Genomic DNA, 21,211 nt, shown 5'->3' with positions numbered 1-21,211 from the left:
ACAAAGCTCTTCCTTAGAACCGCAGTCTCCATCTGAGTCTCTGTTTCACAGAGCACTCCGGCGGACTAGTGGCAGCAGAAATTAGCTGCTGCTGCTAGTCCCAACACCTCTTGGAACTGCTGAGCTTATCATACAGACTTATCAATCTGGTGCTTCTAAAGATTTATGTTAATTGTATAAAGAGAAGTATTGCTGAAATGATGTGCTGATGTTGCTGACAGTTGGAAAGAGTACAAGCTACTTAAGAGACAAAGGCCCAATTTCAAGGCATCAAATCATAATTTTTTTAAAAGTTATGTTGCATATATGCAGTGTTTTTATAATAACTAAAGGCAACATAGTTACTTAATTGTGCAATTAAATGGCACTATGTGTCTGTAAAATACATAATACCTCCCTTTTAAAACTGTGATAACATAAAATCTAAACATTTAAAAATGGCTAAATAATTAATACAGTTATGTGTTGATTAGTTATTTAGACTTTTAAGGAAAACAAATTCATTGACTTAGTTAATTTTCTTTTAATGAAAGTACATATTTCTAGCATCACTACCAACTAAATTTGCTAGAGAAATTTGTAAAAAATAAAAATAAAAAGGCAACATTTGCTTTAGATTTCTTCTGAACAGAGAGAGAGAAATGGCATGCACTTAGATACACTAGCACCACTCAGTCCGATTACAAGTGAGTTAAGTGACCTGGAGAGTCTAAAGTGCCCGTAGGTGTAAATGTGTTTTCCTGTCTATATGTGTCATCGCTGTGATAAAAAGAAAACATGTCCATGGTGGTTTTCACCCAATGGATCACTGAATAGTCTCCAAATCCAAAGGGTGGCAAAAGTAAAAAAAAAAAAAAAAAAAAAAAAAAAAATGTGCATAAGTAACTTTACTGAAAATTTCACTAAAGCTAATATGTTTGAAATAATTGTACATATTTAAAACTGATCAAGAGGTTAAAAAAAATAATCTAGATGACCACATGACATTTCATTTAAAAATTCCAAATACTGTTTGTAGTACATCCACCTAAACTCATAATGTTAAAAAGTACATTGAAAGTCAATTGCTTTTTTTTTTTATTTTTTATTTTTTATCACATTTGCTCATGAAAGTGTACGCAGAATTTGTCAAGTTTGTCAGGAAAAATTCTCCATTTTGGCTGAAACTCTGTTACACAAACCTAGTCCTAATTTATTTTTAACCCTTTTGAAACATATAAAACCTGAAGTTGCTGCACTACAACATGTTGACAGCGTTTTGTTACTATGGTTACTTGCCATATGTACAGAGTTTGTAGAATTTGTTTGTATAATGTGACAAGAGTTGCTGACAATGGGGATGTCTCATTGAACTGCAGCCTCCCTCAGGTCATTGTTTTGGTTTTCTGGACAGGAAAATTGATCCGAATCACAGCTGGCAGCTGTTTTAGGAAAAACAACCACTGTGAACTACATACCCAGGTCCAAACAGTGGGGAGTGAATGTTATGAAATGATACGTAGCATTTTGCAGATAAACAGCCATATATGGTTTCATAATTGGACTTAACCTCATCATACTGCATAACTGCACTTGTTATTTGCAGTTATACAAATATAACTGCAAATAAACAAATGTATTCATCACCCTGAATGTAGTAACCCAACGGTGTCTTGGCATTCATTTTTGTCATATCCCTTATGGATTGTGGAAAAGCAAAATATTGTACATAGCATCTTAATATACATGCAAATTTGACTCCATAAAAACAGTTCATATTTCACATAGATAAAAGTTTAAGCTTGTCATTTTTATTAAATTGTTGTATCTTTTAATACATTTTTATTTTGTTGCTGTCAAATCATGCTTGTTATGCTTACATTACTAGTGGGGAACATCCTTAAAATACTTCGGATTCATGACATTTTGCCCCTTTATCTACATAATTGAAAGTTATATATACTGTATATATATATATATATATATATATATATATATATATATATATATATATATATATATATATATATATATATATATATGTATATAACAATTAAATAAATGTAAGTAATATTTAAACTGTTTGCAACTCAGACCACAATTGTTTATAAAAATTGAAGCAACAGTTTGCTGTCAGGTTGTCTAAATATGTTTGATTTAATCATTTTCCATCTAACTATGTGCAGACAATTAAAGTATTTTTAATTACTACTTCCATTTATCCATTCTGAAATAAGATGGGGAAAACTAAAAGAAGTATCATTTGTTCATCAATATACCACACAATTATTTATTTTCTTTATTTTTTTCAGCTTTCATTTAAATGTAGCAACTGCTTTTCTCAAAGTACTTGACTTCTAATATCCTGCCAGCTACATGTTGAGGAGCTTCTATTCATGTGTTCGGTTAAATCAAATGAAAGAGGAGAGCTGAGTAAGATGGAGGAGGCAATTTACTTAAATTGGATTAAAAAGGTGCTCATCGAAGGTGCTTACTGTATATTATTTGGTTAAATTAATACTGACATAAAACAACGAAGCAAGGACAGAGATTAATCTCACGTTTACTTAGATTTTGTGTGTGTGATAAGTAATCAAGTGGTATGTAAGCTGGATGTCTGAATGGGACCATAAAGGTCCTGGGAGGAAAACAATTTGCTTCACGTAAAAAAATTACTTCAGGGGTTGGACATAAAATACGAATAATTACTTACATGTGAAAGTAATTCCAGACTATATTCACTACTGACACAGAAGTTAAGGTTACTGCTTCAAGTGTTGGAAGATATGTTTGTTATAACCATGGAGCATTTATTTTTTTCTCAATTAAAAGTAGCAAATAATTCACTCAAATAGGTCAAAGTAGTGTTTTTATTACATATGAACCAGTAGGTTGCAGGTTCGAATCCCCGCTCCATTTGTCTCAGTCATTGTGTGCATGGGAATGACACTTCACCCGCCTCGCCTGCTGATGGTGGTCAGAGGGTCTGGTGGCACCAGGCATGGCAGCCTTGCTTCTGTCAGACTGCCCCAGGGCATCTCTGGCTACAGTGTAATAGCCATCAACGTGTTAACGTGTGCGTCGATGAGGGAATGACGGAATGTTGTGAGAAGCACAACGAGCCGTATTGTGTTCCACGGTTTTCTTTGTTTCTGAAATGTGCTTTACAAATAAACTTGCTTTGCCGTGCCTAAAGCTTGTTGGAATGCATCAACATGAACTCTGAATTACCCAGAGATTTTAAATGACAATGTGTTGGGCTGTGTCACCAAACACGGGTCGTCCCTGGGAGATACTGTACAAAGAAGGTCAAAGATCCCTCTCTCTATGCTCCGATATTCAGCAATGTTGTAGAAAACTAAGGACAGCGCTTCCTGTCAGGAAAATTAGGTTCTTTGAAGCATCACTAGTAGAAATGCCAATAGCTGCCAACTACTGATTTTGCAAATAACAAATTTCATTTCATTCAGCTTTCATTTTATTGTCCGCCTCTTTGCAAACGTGCTTAAATGAGAGGCTGGACTGTTCTAAGATTTTCTGGAACTGTGCTGCTGCGATAAAAATGAATTTATTTAAAGTCTTTTTGCAAATCATCAACAGGAGTGCTGATGAATGTGGTCGGGACTGTATAACAAACATGTACAAAAAATAAATAAAAACATGTTTTAATAGGAAATAAACACCACCAGAACTTATTACCTTGCCAGCTAAGACTTTTTGTCATGAACAATTAATGACAAAAAGTGGACTACCTACTGTGTGCTGTCAACACTGGCTACACATAATCAATCAGCTATTAGCGGAGAGAGAACTAGCCCAGTCCTCTGTGCAGCACAAACACAGCTAGTCTGTACACCAGCTGGCTCGCTATATGATAAAATGCTATATGATAAAATGATCATAAAAGTCTTAATGATCATCTAGGTCTTGCTCATGCTGCAAAAATACAACAAATATGCGCACTCGAAGAACAATGGTACAGCAAATGCTGATGATTTGTCATCCTCTTGTTAGAATTGTGGCTTTATGGCAAAATGTGTGCACAGTGTGAAAGCAGCTTTTAGGAAATTATAGGCTTCCACTTGCATTTACTTCTGATTTCTGATTGATTTTATAACACTTTCCCACTAAGCATCATGCATTCACTGCTGATTAATCGAAGCAGATTATCAGAGAGAGCAGAAAGGGGAGGGGGCAAAAGTGGAGAGGGAGAGGAACAAAAAAAAAATCAAAATCACTCCAGTGAGAAAACGTCTGCTCTTCAGCTTTCATTTATTGAGTCCAAATTTATTGGACGGTGGTTATTTTTAAACAGACCTTAAGCTTCTCCTCACCCTTCATTGTGAGGTGGATAATTATAGCAATCTGGACAAAGGGAATTTAATTTTAAGCTGTAAGTTACTGCAGTAGAATAGAAGAGTTGCTTAATGATTGCTGTATTGTGTTCCACAATTTTACACATACGGATGAAAACATATATCACATGGAAAAACGTCGTTCGGAATAAACCATTGCAACTCCAAGACAGTAATAGGTACCTGTGGTTGGCGGTTAACCATAAGAGAATATGAGGCACATGGCAGGTATATACTTAAAGTGAAATGGTGAGAAGTACCCATTATTCTCTTGTTCAATATACAGGCCCAGGTGAATAAGATATCTGTATAATGGGACATCTTTATAAGCTGCTCCTTGTTTCAGTTGAAATAAAGGTCTAGGAGCTGCTTTTGTGTTGCAAATTAATTTTGAAAATACTCAGAGAAAGTTGTAACCACAAAACATAAGCACTTGTAACGAGCAAGCAGCTTTGGTCCTGCCCTTGAGCAAGTCAGCAATTCCCTGCAGACTCACCACCAGCTCCAGGGACATCCTCTGTGAAGATGACCTAGCACCCTGCTCTCCCCAGAAAGAGCGAAAAGAGAAATGTATGAGAATCGACTGGAGGCTCAGTATTTTTTATATTTTATTCAAGCAGCATGCTTGACCAATAGAGGCCGGCATCTGTTCTGTTCATCCGTCCTTTCACGGTGTTTAGTAAGCCCCAATGTCAGTCTTTGCCTCAGTGTTAGAGATACAGATTTAAAAAACGTTGTTCTTTAATAGAGCATAGAGGAACTTTGATTATTGTTGGTTTTGCTGGATTATGAGCTCAGTTACAAATTGAAAACAATTTTAGTTTTTGCTTCAGAAATTGCTAAAGAATAGCAATAGGATCTTTTTAGTCGTGATGTAAAAAAATAAGCAAAGCACTAATTGAGTTTTAATCTAGAATTTAATTTTTAAGCTAAATATATGATTTTATATGAATACAATATATGAATTGTATCATAACCAAATAAATAAAACAGTCGATCCAGTGTGAAAGTTAAAAGGACATAAATGTTAAGTGATGAGAGTTTGGAATTTCTTTGCCATGTGACTGGTCTTAAAATGCTAAGGCCTAATGTCAAGGTCAAATTACGAAGTCAAACTTTGTTTGAATAATATTGGATATACAGGATATATAACTGAAGGTAACAGTTACCCTTTAAGATTCTCCTTAAGTATTTTCATATATAGTTTATATATATCACAATGATTCAGGTGTTCTCAGGCTGGAAAAGTTCTTTTTTTTTCTGTAAATGTAATAACAGTCAGTATAATGAAACATTTAATCAGAACATGACATTTCCCCCCCCCCAAAATTTAGGGTTTTTTGTTCCCCCGTGTGAATTTGAAAACTAAAGTTTGGCTTTTTATATTTAATTTAGAGTAACTGGAGCATTCCCCCCCCACCCTCCCGAGTGGCCTTTCAGCCCATATTGGTACAAATCACCTTTCACTACAAATATTGGCATTCTCTCATCAGCTTCAAACAGCATCTTTACAGGCTTTTTTGCTTCTTTTCTGGAGTTTTTTCTCCACACACATTTTGAACCTATCTCTGGGACACAGAATAGTTCTCTTTCCTGATCAGTATGATGGCAGGACATTCCCATGCAGGTAATTGTTTGAACAGACGGACATGGCACCATCAGGCATCTGGAAATGGAATCCAAGCATGATTCAGACTCATTGAGCTCCACAGTTCACTTCCTGACACCTTACCTGATTTCTTTTGATTCTTCCCTGATGTCACAAAGAGAAGGCTGAGCAAAAAGCAGTGATTGTGGCTTTCTGGAAGAAAGATATGTGGCTTTAAAACATATCCAGAGGTGTACTAGATTGTACTGAACTGTCGTGCATTAGCCTATTAGACCCTTACAAAGCCAAGATTATCAAGGTCATTCGTGTTCTCATTATTCTGGCACTTAGCAAGTAGAAATATCTTTTTAATCCTAACTGATTTCAAAATGGAAAACTTTAACTTAGTTTAATGTCAGACAGTGGGGAAACAGGGTATGTGTTTTAACTGTATCTAACATCTTTCTTTTGTGGCTGTGATTCTAACTTGGTTGCATCTTCAAAATAAAGACCCACATTTTTCTTTCTCTTTGAATAGTGTGTTTGCTGGTAATGTGTTCCCTGATTCTATAGTTTTGTTCCTGTTGTGAAATCCTCAGAAATCCCCTGTAGCAAAGTAATTTTAGTACTGTCAGAATACATTTTCTGTATGCTCTCTTGTTTAACAATTTGAGTGGTTTGAGGGGTTGTGGAGTCCTCTACCTGGTCGAAGATCTTCCTCATCAACATGTAACCTCTCACATGATCCACCTCGAAGCGCTTGGCCATTAAAGTCATCTCAAAAACACTCTCTAAGCTGTTTAAACTATTTTTGAAAAAAAGGAGCATAGACACATTCACCAAATGTAGTAAAAATAAAACCAAGTCAACCAATCACAGCTGCTATGGTGTAGTGTTATTTCTGTATCTGTAAGACTGACATTACCACTGAAAATGTAAAGATCCCATTTTAGGTGTATTCTAAACAGAAGAATAAACTCAGCTGTCATGAAGGGTTACTACATTCTGCTTTTGGAAAGATAATACTAACATGGTTATCAAAATACAGATTTACTATATGGGTAGTTTTCCATCACTAATATGACAGTACAGTTCAAAAGTAGAACTTAACTATGACAGTATAGTTAAACTTGACCAAAGAGTTGATAAAGAAATCAGTTGGGATAACTCAGTCTATTTGTGAGAGCAAAACTGTTTTTCAATGCTGATTGGACATTGGAAAAAAGTGAATTTTGTTAGGGGTCCTGAATGAACATGTCCACAATTTATGGTAGAATGAAATGAGGGGTGAACAATCATCTCAGGTAGTGGTAGCAGCAAAAGCATTGTCTCGGTCATTATTCTTATTGAAGGAACTCAGTTTATTTGCTCATGTGCGCTCCAGCACTCACCCATACGCCATTAGATTAGAATCATGACCACAACAAATAATGCCAAATGCAAAATGAAATAAACTTCCTCCATAGGGTGGTAAGACTTTGCCTTAAATCTAAATGAGTGAACTATTCTGAGCAGAGCTCTCTGCATAGTTAAGGTGGTTCAGTCAAATGTCCAGGAATCCTCCTGGACAACTTTATTTAGATATTCTGAGAATGTAACACTGGGAGAGGACCCCAAGGAAGACTCAGAACTTATAGAAAGAAATATACATTTCTTCTAGCCTGCGGTCTCAGGATCCTCCATGCAGGGCTGAGGAAGGTCACAAGCAAGAGAGATGTCTGGGTTTCCTTCTTAGACCTGTTAAATCGCTTAAAGAGATGGATGGATAAAGTTCTGACCTAAATCAATGAGAAAAGTTGTGAAAAACCTGATGCGAACTGTTTTGGTATTGAAGGAATTTTATTGGTGGAATACATAAAATAAATTATTGAAATTCCCTTCTGAGATGCTTAGTCGATTTTGTTTTACTTCAGTTCTATAATCATTGATTTTCGCACCTATATACATTCCATCGGTATTTATATGTTACGCAAGAATAGCACAAAAGAACCTAATTCTATGTGTCATGCTAGTGTTTTATTACTTCAATTTGCTTTAAATGCATAATTTAGTACATCATGTTATTCTTTCATTACCAAAAATAGATATCTAGTCACAGGTGCACACAGTCTGCTCTTTAAGGGATCTCTCTGATTACAGGCAACACGCTTTTTAGACGACGCTGTAGAGGCCAATTCATTTGAGGAAAAGCCATTATCTGTACAGCAGCAGTGCTGCCTCGTAGCTTTCATCTTGGGCATTTCGTAAAACTCTAAACATGATTATGAGTGCTGCAGTCTGGCCTCAGAGTGCATACAGATTTAAGTCTGACTAGAAGTCTCAGCACTAAAATTATTCACCCATGTTGAATCAGAGCAGCAACATTGTTTTTTTCCCCTGTTTTTTTAAAGCTATCTATCCACCCTTTCTCTAAACCTGCTTATCCTTAAAGACTCATGGGAGGGCTGGTGCCTGTCTCAGAGGTCAGAGATAGGTCATCAGCTCATCATAGGGCAACACACACATACACACACATGAACTCATATAGTACCTAAAGGCACTTTAGAATAACCTATTAACCTAACATCTATATTTTTGGACTGTGGGAGGAAGCTCAAGTACATGAGAAAACCCACGTATTCACAAGAAGAACATGTAAATATGCTATGCATTTATGCTTCAGTTATCAGTTTGACAACTAAGGAATGTGAGAGCTTAGTTTTTCTCTTTAAGCCAGTGTGTTTAGTTGAAAATGTAAGAAAACTTTTTCAAGTTTGAACATGTAAACATTATTCTGTTGGTATAGAAAAGTGCATTTGAGGAGTTAAAAGGTCACTACATTTTTATTTTTTCCTTAATTCTGATTTACAAAAAATGCAATATTTTCCCATTGTAACATATTTTTTAATATTTTAAAACAAAGAGTTTTTCTCTTTTTATGCAGAAATATAAACATGTGCCTGTCCAGTGCCCTGCTGCTTAGGAAAACTATTTTAAATGCAAAATATATGAATATATATAAATATAATGCATGAAAACTACTGGAAAAAAATTTCTATAACTGTACAATATTTGGAATATTGGACAAATTTGTAATGAGTTCAAAGAAACAAAACTGACTTTTTAGCATAATTTCTCAGTGAGCTTTGAGACATCTATACTACAGGAACACAGTAGTTCCCGTAGTACTTTTTTTTTTTTTTGCTAGAAAAAAAAATTCTGTCAAAATATTCTGAGAGTGATTTGATTTCTCGGTGAATTGATTGTTTGAGGTCAAAAATTAAATTTCAACTTTAAATTTGAAATGCAAATTATGTTTAACTGCTTTTGACTGTGTATCAAAAATCACAATATGACTCCACCATAACAACTATAGTACAACATCGGAATAACTTATCACCAGGACAGGATTCAGGGGAAGGATTTCATGAGAGGCAGCAGCTTCTCTTATGGGCAGCAATATTAAACAAAAGAATAAATGACTGCGCTGCGTATGATGTCATTTGGTGTCAGTATCCTTTCACCCCAAGTGTGAGGACAAAAGCTGCAGGAAAAGCAGCTGCCTGCAACTTCTGCTTTCAGTCAATTTGCAAACTAGAATGGCTGGAATGCATTGGCAAATAGCTGTGACTGAACAGAGGACACTTCAGTGAACTAATCCCTTCAAGCACTCCGCATTTTGGAGGGAGTAACATTCTGCCAAGTCTGGCCATTGAAACTACTGTGCAATTTTGTCATATTTAATGCAACACAGTTTTGTCATCCAGTACTAACACTGGAAACCAGCATGTTGGTTTTTCAGCTGTATGACCATGTTTATTCTTACTATGACGCCACAGACAGGCAGAGATTTCAGAAATGTTGAAAAATTGTAAATTGATTCAGTTTTCATTCCTGGTCACGAAATCTTTAAGTCTGCTTGTGTTGAATTGTTAAAAGATCATCCCTACCTCCCATATCTTGTGAAAAGTAATAATTTTTATCATGGTATGTATACTCTTGCACAGAGCCAAGTTTTTTAGTTGATTATAATATGAAGAAGAAAATGCTAAGATGTGAAATCTAAGTAAACATCTAAAAATCTGTCTGTCAAGCATGATGAGATACCATCTCAAAGATTGTATTAAATCAATGTGTCAAACTAGTGTAAATAGGCTGGGTAAAGGATGTGTTATTCACCCAGTGCTGTGTGTTCTCACCTTCCTAACCTCACATACTTTTTTCATCTTGCCTGTTTAGAGCAGAGGCTTTGTGTGTTTCTCGCACGTTACCATTGTGTTTGCTAGCAGTGTTCCTCAGCTTTCTGATTGCTAAAAAATTGTTTTACAGTACAGAGTTAGTTTATACAGTATGCGTGGAGCCAATCAACAAGATTGTCACTACTGGCTGAGTCATACTAACATACTGCATGGTGCCATGTTTTCATTTAGTTTAATGAGCCTAAACTCCACTGTGATGCCCTTCCACTTACAGTTTGCCAATCCTGCAAATCTCTTTTTTGAAGCTCAGTCATGGGAGCAGATTGGTGGGCCAGACAAGTGACACGAATACTAAGTGCACCCTCGCATTCAGCCAGTCTGCCACCCAGGGCATCCTGTCTTAATCCCTTTGCAGAGACTAGACAGAGCCTTTGCAAAGTGCATTTGAACATGGAGGTCCCTGCAGATTATTTAGCCTCTGCAATTATCATAATGGAGGCACCATAAGATGGTACGTGAATAGGAATTGAATTAACACTTGAAAGGTGTCTCTTTACCCTCTTGCTCAGTCTCCCTTCTGTACTACCCAACTGCAACTGGCACAAAAGTAAAAGTAAAAGTATACATAATAACTCTGTTCAAAGTATACTGCCTTGATCAGAAAAAAGCACCCCCCCCATATTTACCAGAAAAAAATAAATCAGAAAAGAAGGCAAAATGTCTGACTTTTTAGTTTGTCATCACTGTAGATTTTTGGCATATCGTAAAACTCTGCAGTCTTATTTTAAAGGAGTCATTTATTCATTATTTATTTTTTTCTGCAGTGAATCACGAAGTGTCTTGCAAAAATATTTATACCAATTTCCTCGCTTTCTCACCTTGCAAACAGAAACTCCTTTATAATTGATATTATATGTACTACAATTGAGAAAAAAAACACAAAGTTCAGCATAAGTTTGAAGATGAAAGAAATTATATATTTACAAAATGGAAATCTGAAAAGTGTTGTGTGAATGTGGGTGTTAGCCTCCCTGAGTCAATACTGGGTAGTAGTATGTAAGTGAATATAAGATTCTAATTCCTAATTGGATTTGGTTCTGAAATTTGACTAGACCATTCAAAAACATGAACATGTTTTACTCTAATAGATCCACTATGGCCCAGGCTTTATTTTTAGGAACCCCTCACCTCGTTCTCCACTTCTCCAGTTTCATTGTCTCTGCTGAAGAAAAACCTTTGCAAAGCATGATGCTTCCACAACCACAACTGACAATCATGTGTTCAGAGCGATGTGGAATGTTAATTGTCTGCCACATGTTTTATTTTGCTCTCGTCTATCCTCTGTGACCGTCAGTGATGTCCTTGAGATGTCCAAAACTTTAGTTACTGTTTAAACTTCCTCACACCTGTATGCCAAACTGTTCTGATTTGATCAATGGTCCTTGTGATGCCATTTCTTCACTAATGTTCTCTATTAAACTTGACTTATTATTTAGGTGTCCTGTCAATGCAGTTTGTCATAGCAGATTTTGTTTAGGGGCATCAGAGTAAAGCAAGCTGAATACAAATGCACACTAGACATTTATTGTGTAAAAACTGCATACAAAAATGCAACGTATTTTTTTTCCTTTTCTTTCTTTGTGTTAGCTTATGACATCCATCCATCCATCCACTGTCTATATATCCTGCTCCTATAACACTTATGTTGTAGGAGCATTATACAGCCTTTGAAAACAATACAGAAATACACCAAACAAACAGCCATGTGCGCACTCATACCCAAGGACAATTTAGACAGACTCATATACCTCAAACAGTCATATTTTTAGACTGTGGAAGGAAAACAGAATCTACTCTTGCACAGGGGGAAGATGCAAACGCCATGCAGCAAGATCCCGGGCGGAGATTCAAACCTAGGACCTTCTTGCTGCAAAACAGCAGTTCAAACAACTGCTCCACCATGCAGCCCAGCCTGACATTGAAGTCTAATAAATTAGATTGAGAGAGTTTTTTATTGCAATGTAAAAAATGTTTAAAATGTAGGGACATTTTTACAAAGCAAGATGCATAATTTTGACAGACAGCTTGAATACTGTATTTTTGTTTGACAAAACTTAATTCAATGAGTTTTTAAAACTAAGATCTAAAAAAAATTGCTAATAAACCAATGTTCAAAGTCTACGATTTTCTTATTTTAATTTTTCTATAGATGTAAAAATGTTAAAATCCATATTCATTTCGCAAATACAAGGGAAACTGGAATGTAATAAAGGCATTCACCATGACGAGTGTCATTGAAATAAAGTTGCTGTTTTGTTAATTGTATCCCAGCTCTCATCAGACACCAGACAATGAATACAAATAAAGTCTACAGTCCATTTTTAGGCATAATAACTGATGCTAAATTGGAAACTGTCTACACTGTTGCTTTTTGAAACAGACAGTTATTGTCCATCTGGCTCTAATTCCAGATGGCAAATTGATTGCTCTCAAATCTGTCCATTTTTAATCAAATAGCTTTCATTAAAATCTGAGGAAAATGAACTTGGTCTTCTAAATACACAGAGATTTTGAAGAAAACAATTATGCTTTCAGGGATTGCTGCTGTTGTTTAACCTTTGCCTTTTCTGGAGGCTCCCAGGGTTTAGACCAGGGCGGAGGGTCAAGTGCACCGCCTCTGTTGGATCATTACCTGTTCTTGTTTTTTAAACTGATGAAACAAAGCACTCTAGAAACATATAGAAGAAACGTCACATTAAAAATGGAAATATACAATGATGCACATGCTGCAATTGTACATATTAGGGTGCTTTGCAGTTTTTACAGATTTACATAACAATCAGAACCAAAACCAAATTAAACCAACTTGAAATATCTACTAAGCAATGAATTAGCTGAATAGGCTGTTACTGCATTGTTCCACAAGTTTACTGGCCTAGTTTCTGTTTCCTAGCCTGCATATTTACCGTCAACACAAAGCAACCTATTTGTAAGATGCCTTAGATTTTTTTCCCATATTTTTGCCCCTTACAAAAAGCAATAAATCAAGACAGCTTTGAAAACATAAATAAACCAGGGGCATATATGTGGAAGCATTCAACTTTAATAAGTCAGGAATTCTCCGATGGTCTTATTCCTGCACCTCAAGGCTACAAAAAGACTCTTTTAACCATTGTTTTTTTTTTGTTTTTTTTGTTGTTGTTTGTTTTTTAAAAGCACCAATGGTATTCAGGCAGCATTTTGTTTCTATCAAAAACCAAGAGAAATGTATTACATAAGACATAATTTATATATATATATATATATATATATATATATATATATATATATATATATATATATATATATATATACACAAATAAATAAGGTGAAGACCACAGTGGTGCCTGTGGTCATCGGGGCCCTCGGGGCAGTCACCCCCAAACTGGAGCAGTGGCTAAAACAGATCCCAGGAACAACATCAGACATCTCAGTCCAGAAATGTGCAGTTCTAGGCACAGCCAAGATACTGCGCAGAACCCTCAAGCTCCCAGGCCTCTGGTAGAGGACCCGAGCTCAGAGGATGAAAAGAGAGAGACCACCCGCGGAGGGTGAGAAGGGAATTTTTATATAAATATATATAGTTTTTCTTTTGCTGTTTTTAAACAATCCAGATCTGAAACAGTGAGAGTAAATCTTATAAGACCTTACAAATTCTGCCAAAGGTAGTATTATCTGTGGAATCAGAATGATGAAAACCTGGATCTGTTATGTACAGGCTCAAGACAGTGTTAATGTGCATTTCTCCAAGGATGCTGATTGCCTTTCATCATCTTTAAAAATTAAAGTGTTTAAGCTGCTGCCACTTTCACAGAACGTAATTAATTTTAGGTTAATCATTCCTATTTTTCATGGTATTTCATAAAAAAAAAAAGCTGGCATTTCATACACCAGATACAAACAACATTATATCTGCAACATTATGTGTTTATCTCGACTCCAGTAAATTAAAGCAGTGCTTTGCCACAGAGAAGACAGAACCACCAGCCACTCTTTTACAAAAAATAGCAACATGGCTTTTAGTTCTGGTTTTTAAAGCGGCAGACCAAACTAATCCGCACAATGGAGTTAAGTGGCTGATAAAAATGATGTCCAGATTAAATGGCTAGTGAAAAACAACAGATGTGATTAGCACAACCGCTCCAAACATGACACAGAACTTTGCATGTGACAGCTGGCAAGCAACTTTACCCTGGTTATAGACAGGCATAGTTTAGAAATGTCCTGTTAAAAAAAAAGCCTGAACTGCAAAAATGCCCTGACAAAAATAGATGATGTTTCTTAAAGCTATGTTATTGAAATAATTTTAATAATGCCAGCTCTTATTAAAGAATCTTATACTGATAAGTCAGCAACACCCAGCAGCTTCTTGTGGCAGATTTATTTCCCACACACCCAAGCACTCTGAGCATCTGCCAAGATGGAGCAGAACTGCACAGTGGACAGTGAAACACAGCCAGTTTCTGTGTCCATCATGTCACAAAATGTGTTGGACTGCTAATAAAGTTGGTTTCTTAACAAAATAAGTGCTGGTAGAATCCTAATCCTACTATGTATTCTCTGTTGTGCACCTGTTGGTAGGAGCAACTGTGCCACAGAGTTCTGGACTTTCAAGTTTAAGTGGTTATTATTGAGATATTATATAAAATAATGTTAATGTTCACATCATAAGAATGTAATTGTAAACATATTGCAATTAGAAAAAACAGTCCTGTCCTTCTGAGTCTTTTAAGCTACAGTCCAAAATAAGGCTGGTTTCAGTGTAATTAAATTGAAATAAATAATTAAATTCTCAGTTATTTACCAGCTTTCTTGATTCAAGTACCCAGGAAAATAACTCAGAATTTAAAACAAGCTTTAATAGACAGGCAGGCAGACAGACAGACACAGACAGGCTGAATGATAAATCACTTCATAATCAGCATTTACAAAATAAAGTGTGCTTTAAACTTAGTATTAAGATAAGATAAGATGGCCTGCTGCTTTCTATGCTCGTGCTGTTTAGGTGTATGCCCGGTATATGCAAATATATTCACAGCAGTCAAGATTTATGATAATTTCAAACACTGATGCATCAGACTTGTCATCTATCCGTATATCTGTGTGGTGCTTTGTCTGTAGCCAGGTCTCCACAGACCCAGATGGCCTGTGAGGTTATAACATCACCCCAACGAGGTTGAAAAGCAGACATGCAACAAACGTATGCAAATGTAATGAATCAGTAATGTGTTGAATCAATTAGCAAGATGGTACTCAGCTCATCAGACATCCTCCGCAGTAGCCGGGAACTTATTTCGCTTTCATTGTAGGTCTCGCCAGATTCCGTACCACTTCATATTTAACACTCTTTTCAATTTTACATTCATATAATTAACTGGAAATTATCTGTAATTGTCTAATCAACAACCCAACCCTATTTATTTGTATTGCATTATGATCTCTTCTATTCTGTTGTCCTACGTAAAGGGGGACCAATTTGAAAACAAATATGTATTTAATTAGTAGAAATATGCACTGTAATAAATAGGTAATGGAAAGGAGTTCTGTGAAAACAATACTTTTACTTTCTGAGAATCCCTGTCCTCTAAACATGAAACTATTTAGTCTGATTCTACAAATGCAAATTTAAATACGTGTGTTTGTCACTGGGTTGGTCTAATCCTGTTGCACATAAAAGATTCTAAATTCCCCTTAGTACCCAGAGGGAAAATGCAAAACATGCGAACAAGTTTGCGCAAATATCAAAATCAAAATGTGACTGCAAAGCAAGTAATACATAATGCAACATTTTGTGCTTTTTGTTTCATCCTAAAAGATTTATTATCTTCACAAGTTGGATTTGTGCAGAATAGATTTAGAATACCATATCTCATTTTTATACAATGAGAAGATGAAACAGATTTTTTTTTCTTTCAATGTGTTAGGCTCTTCAGTTCCTCAAAGGAGGGCTTTACATGCTTTTGTGCCAAGCTGGCTTCAATGCTGTGTTGGAATGTCCAAGTTAGCGCATCTTGCTAGTTGAAAACGATACATTGCTCTTTTAAGAGATTTAACAGTGGCAATAGTTTTAATAATCTGACATTTTAATTTAAAAGATCTGAATTGCAGATCTTACAGCCTCGTTTTGCTTGATAGAATGGGTTTCCTTTCACCTTCCCAACTAACTCATTATAACCACTGAATTTGGCAAGTCCCAGCACTGACAGACACAAAGCCAGTGCTGCTGGTGCAGCAGCTGAAAAGTGAGGGTGGGTGTTTTTATGTTACTGGCAGGATTTTAGATGTAAGCATTTACTGCTTGCAAGTGGCTCTGAACGCATGTTGAGCACAGCTAGATGGAAATTAATCCATGCAGTGTTGCATCAACAAAGGAGGGATTTTTTTTTTCCTTTTTATGATATATATTCCATTTCTGCATGTAATGAGGCATTAAATGCACTATGAATACGGCATGTGGCCAAAGCTTAATTTACTCTTGGAGTGGTTGCAAGGCTCATACCTTTTAGCATTCCAGTGGATTTGCAAACTGATATGTTTTATTGGCAGCAGATAATCACCGTCAGTGTGTTTGCCATGTCTGACATTTTCTTCTCTTTGGTGGCAGTGCAGGGTTTGTTGTAATTCCAGCCAGACAAAATGAGCTCCAGCCAGTGGGAGGTCTTATTCGATCTGATTCCCCTGCAGAGGCTTGTCTCTCTGCAGCCTCGTTCCATCACGAGTATTGTGGCAGCCTTGTTGGTGCAAAATCAAGGCATCTAGCCTCATTTCTTCTGATTAAGTCAGCCCCTCACCCTCAGTGGTGAGCATTTCCACCTCAGTTAACAATTTTTACAGTTTAGAAAACACCTGTCATAATACACTGGTGTTTCTCTGCTTGTGGGCTGACAGAAAGAGATGATTAACAGATAACAGAAAAACCCAGTAGGACCCAGTACATGTTGTTAATTTTTAAATAATACATTTACTTCGTGATACAGAGTGTGCCCTGCTCTTGGCAAAGCCAGTAACTGCACTGCAGAGTGTGAATTACTTAACAGCACATCTTGACAGAGCCTTGTCACATTTTATACTTTTAGCACCTATATATGTTTGTTGTAAGGAATGTATAGATTTATTTGTAGGTTATTGTCTTTAAATGTAAAAAAAACAAAAACAAGGAGTAGCAGTGACACATCAGCACTGCTGAATGTAAGTGAGAGGTATGGCTGTGCTCCATGTGTATGGTTTTCTGGGTTTATTTTTATCATAAGCATTTTCACGCATACTCCTGGACCTGTTGGTTGAATTGACTCATCAATCTCAATATGATTTGATTCTGAAATAGCAGACTAATGTTTTTTTTTTTTTTTTTTCATATTGTGCTTTGATGTAGTATATGAATTCAGATTGTTGCTAATAATATCAGCTACCTACAAAAAAAAAATCAGATCATTTGTTGTGGATGTGGAGCAAAGAATTTACAAAATATATATGTATAGGTGAGCAAAACTACAAATCAATCAATGAAAAAAAACAAAACATCAGTAAGCTGACCATAGAAATCCTTTTTTAAGCTAAAACCTTCCGTATGTTTTTGCATGTTACCCTTTAAAAGTTTAAATTAATTTTCTCCTAAACCCTTAATATGCAACAGAATCCCCACGTTCCATTTTTTCATTGCATTTTCAGGGGGGGGGGGGTGATGGTTATTAACCATTAATATTTTTAAAAGATTTTTTTAAAAGCATGTATAAATTATTTATTGGCATTCAGGTATTTCTCAGTGTTTATGTTTTAAAAAATATACACAAAAAGACATAACCAAGTTTTACAATTTTTTGACATGATGATTTCCAAATTTTCTACTTGACTTTTTAGAATATCTCCCTTAAATCATCAGGAAAATAAAACATATGTAAGAAGAAACTGTACTTGATGGATGTTAATTGAGCAAGTTTAGCATAATTACATTAATGACAAAAGTAGAGTTTTTTTCTCGTTCTTTCATTAAATTCAACACAATCAATAGTCTTCTACCAACATTAAATGAGTAATGAGTGTTTTTTTTTTCTTCTCTTTCTTACAGGGAAGCCTAACACCAGATGAACTATGAATGCGGAACACAATGATCTACTCCCTCCAACGCCAGACAATGAGAGGTCGTAGGCTGAAGGGGGCACTGTCCAACCCCCTTTTTGTGGTGCTTTTGGCTCTTCAGATACTGGTGGTAGCTGGACTAGTTCGTGCTCAGACCTGTCCTTCTGTCTGCTCATGTAGTAATCAGTTCAGCAAAGTCATCTGCACACGTCGTGGTCTACGGGATGTCCCAGATGGCATTTCTACCAATACTCGGTACCTGAATCTTCAGGACAACCTAATTCAGGTGATCAAGGTAGACAGTTTCAAGCATCTACGCCATCTGGAGATTTTGCAACTCAGCAAGAATCATATCCGCAGCATTGAAATTGGTGCTTTTAATGGGCTGGCAAGTCTGAACACATTAGAACTCTTTGATAATCGACTTACAACAATACCCAATGGAGCGTTTGAGTACTTGTCCAAACTTAAAGAACTCTGGCTACGGAACAATCCCATTGAAAGTATACCATCTTATGCCTTCAACCGGGTTCCTTCACTTCGAAGGCTAGATCTAGGGGAGCTCAAACGTCTCTCCTACATTTCTGATGGAGCTTTTAAGGACTTGACCAACCTGCGCTACCTGAACTTGGGAATGTGCAACCTCAAAGAGATCCCTAACATCTTACCTTTAATTAGGCTCGAAGAGCTAGAAATGTCGGGAAACCAGTTGTCTGTCATTAAGCCCAGCTCATTTACAGGTTTAGTGAGCCTTCAAAAGCTGTGGATGATGCATGCCCAGATCCAAACCATTGAGAGAAATTCCTTTGATGATCTTCAGTCACTGGTGGAACTCAATCTGGCTCACAACAACTTGACCTTTTTGCCACATGACCTCTTCACGCCCTTGCATCGTCTGGAAAGAGTGCACCTCCATCACAACCCTTGGAACTGCAACTGTGATATTTTGTGGCTCAGCTGGTGGCTTAAGGAAACCGTGCCTGCCAATACTAGTTGCTGTGCTCGTTGTCATTCTCCTTCAACCTTTAGAGGTCGTTATATTGGGGAACTGGACCACAGCTACTTCCAGTGTGATGTTCCTGTTATTGTTGAGCCCCCCAGTGACCTGAATGTGACAGAAGGCATGGGTGCTGAACTTAAATGCCGTACAAGCTCGCTGACATCCATCAGCTGGCTCACACCAAATGGCTCTTTGATAACACATGGGGCTTATAAGGTACGGTTGTCGGTACTCAATGATGGGACATTAAATTTTACCAGCGTAACAATGCAGGACACTGGTACTTACACTTGTATGGTCAGCAACACAGCAGGAAACATTACTGCTTCTGCAGTCCTTAATGTCACTGCAGTGGAAAACAATGGAGTTACCTATTTTACCACAGTCACTGTGGAAACCATTGAGACCCCTGTGGATGACAGTCAAACACCACTGCCCCCATATGGCTGGGTACCATCCTCTACTACAAAGGGTTTGCCCGTTTTAACAAGGACCACAGAACGGACTTACACCATACCAATTCTTAATGGAGATGGAGAAGGAGCCCTCAATGGTCTGGATGAGGTGATGAAAACCACCAAGATTATCATTGGCTGCTTCGTAGCCATTACACTCATGGCCGCTGTTCTGCTGGTTATTTTCTACAAGATGAGGAAGCAGCATAACCAACAGGACCCTGATGGTCCTGCCTCCTCTATGGAAGTCATTACTGTTGAAGAAGAGCTTGCAGGTGTTGCTGCTATGGAGAGACACCTATCGCTCCCCCCACTGGAGCACTACAACCACTACAACACGTACAAGAGCACTTATCACCACCCTCCAATGCTCAGTACCATACACAGCTCGGCCACACAAGAACCTTTACTGATTCAAGCTTGTTCAAAAGACAATGTCCAAGAAACCCAAATCTGACCTTAAGATTGACTACATATCCAGTATTGCCAGTCTACAACTGGAATACAATGGACCAAAACTTTAAAAAATAAAAGAATAAAATGCCGTTGACTTGACAGTTGATCTTGACGGCACTCAGTGTTTGGCAAAGAGACAACTTGAAACTTTGAAAAGGGTCTTTACAAAAACAAAAGTTATTTATTAAAAATGTCTAGTGGCTAAATAAAAAAAACAGTTTGTGATAGCTTTTTAGCTCATTTTTTCTCTCTCTGTGTGATACTGCTCAAGGGAAAGAATGGTTTATTAAATGTGAATATGAGCTGGATGATATGCAGCTTGTGAAACTACAGCAGATTTTGGCCTAGTGTGCAAATGTTTCTGATTCCATTAACCTGTTATTTGTTGAAGGACATTGCTGTGTCCAAAATGGAGGAAGCTTACAAGACATCAAACAAAACAACTGCGGTGTTATTTTCCTAACCATCATATTCCAGCTGTCACTCACGATGAGATTAGATCTTTTAATGACACAGCTCTGGTTTATATCACCGTGGAACCAGCATGCCTGCAGAGCAAAGCTGCCAAATGAGTAAATGTGCATTTCCCCTGTGGCTCCTAAACAACAGCCATACATCCTTTGCTTTAATTAAGATTAAGGTCTCGCTCCCACTCTGCCTCCTCACATTTCTCTAGACTTCATACCCTTAATCATTTTCCTTCTGTTCCTCCTCTGTTCTTTTATCGCTAAATTATCCATTTTCCCTGGTCAACATTTGCCCTGTTTTCACTCTTCTGGTTTGTGCGATTGCCTTTCTGTCATTGAGCTTTGGCATGTTCTTCACCCCGTTCTCATCTCTCATTTGTCTTGCTTTGTCTGCATACGTGTGCTGCACAACGGCAAAATGTTTCTTAGGAAAATGAAGGGTAGCATAAGGTTGTGGTCTGCAGCCTCCCTGTTAACCTGGTAATGATCTACATCCACTCGGTGTCGCGCCACCTTGCCGTCACCCCAGGGTCACACGAGCTCAGGCGCTGATAGTCCATCTGTTAGTTCGGATAAAAAGGCAAATGAGGCTGGTTTGTAATGTAGTGTGACCCTGTC

General features: G+C 37.0%; 1 protein-coding gene across 1 annotated transcript; it reads left to right on the top strand.

The window, feature by feature from the left end:
* Positions 1-18,073: 18,073 nt before the first annotated feature.
* LOC106921628 (leucine-rich repeat-containing protein 4C-like) lies at positions 18,074-20,436 on the top strand. The gene has a single exon (XM_088004451.1). It carries the CDS (start codon positions 18,232-18,234, stop codon positions 20,125-20,127), a length of 1,896 nt encoding a protein of 631 aa, XP_087860577.1. The 5' UTR covers positions 18,074-18,231; the 3' UTR covers positions 20,128-20,436.
* The last annotated feature ends 775 nt before the right edge of the window (positions 20,437-21,211 follow it).

Source organism: Poecilia mexicana, unplaced genomic scaffold, assembly GCF_051168715.1.
Source record: "Poecilia mexicana isolate PSO_F unplaced genomic scaffold, ASM5116871v1 scaffold_3, whole genome shotgun sequence".
NCBI classification, from domain to species: domain Eukaryota; kingdom Metazoa; phylum Chordata; class Actinopteri; order Cyprinodontiformes; family Poeciliidae; genus Poecilia; species Poecilia mexicana.
The sequence above is the reverse complement of the archived record's forward strand: the minus strand, read 5'-3'. Positions and strand labels throughout refer to the sequence as shown.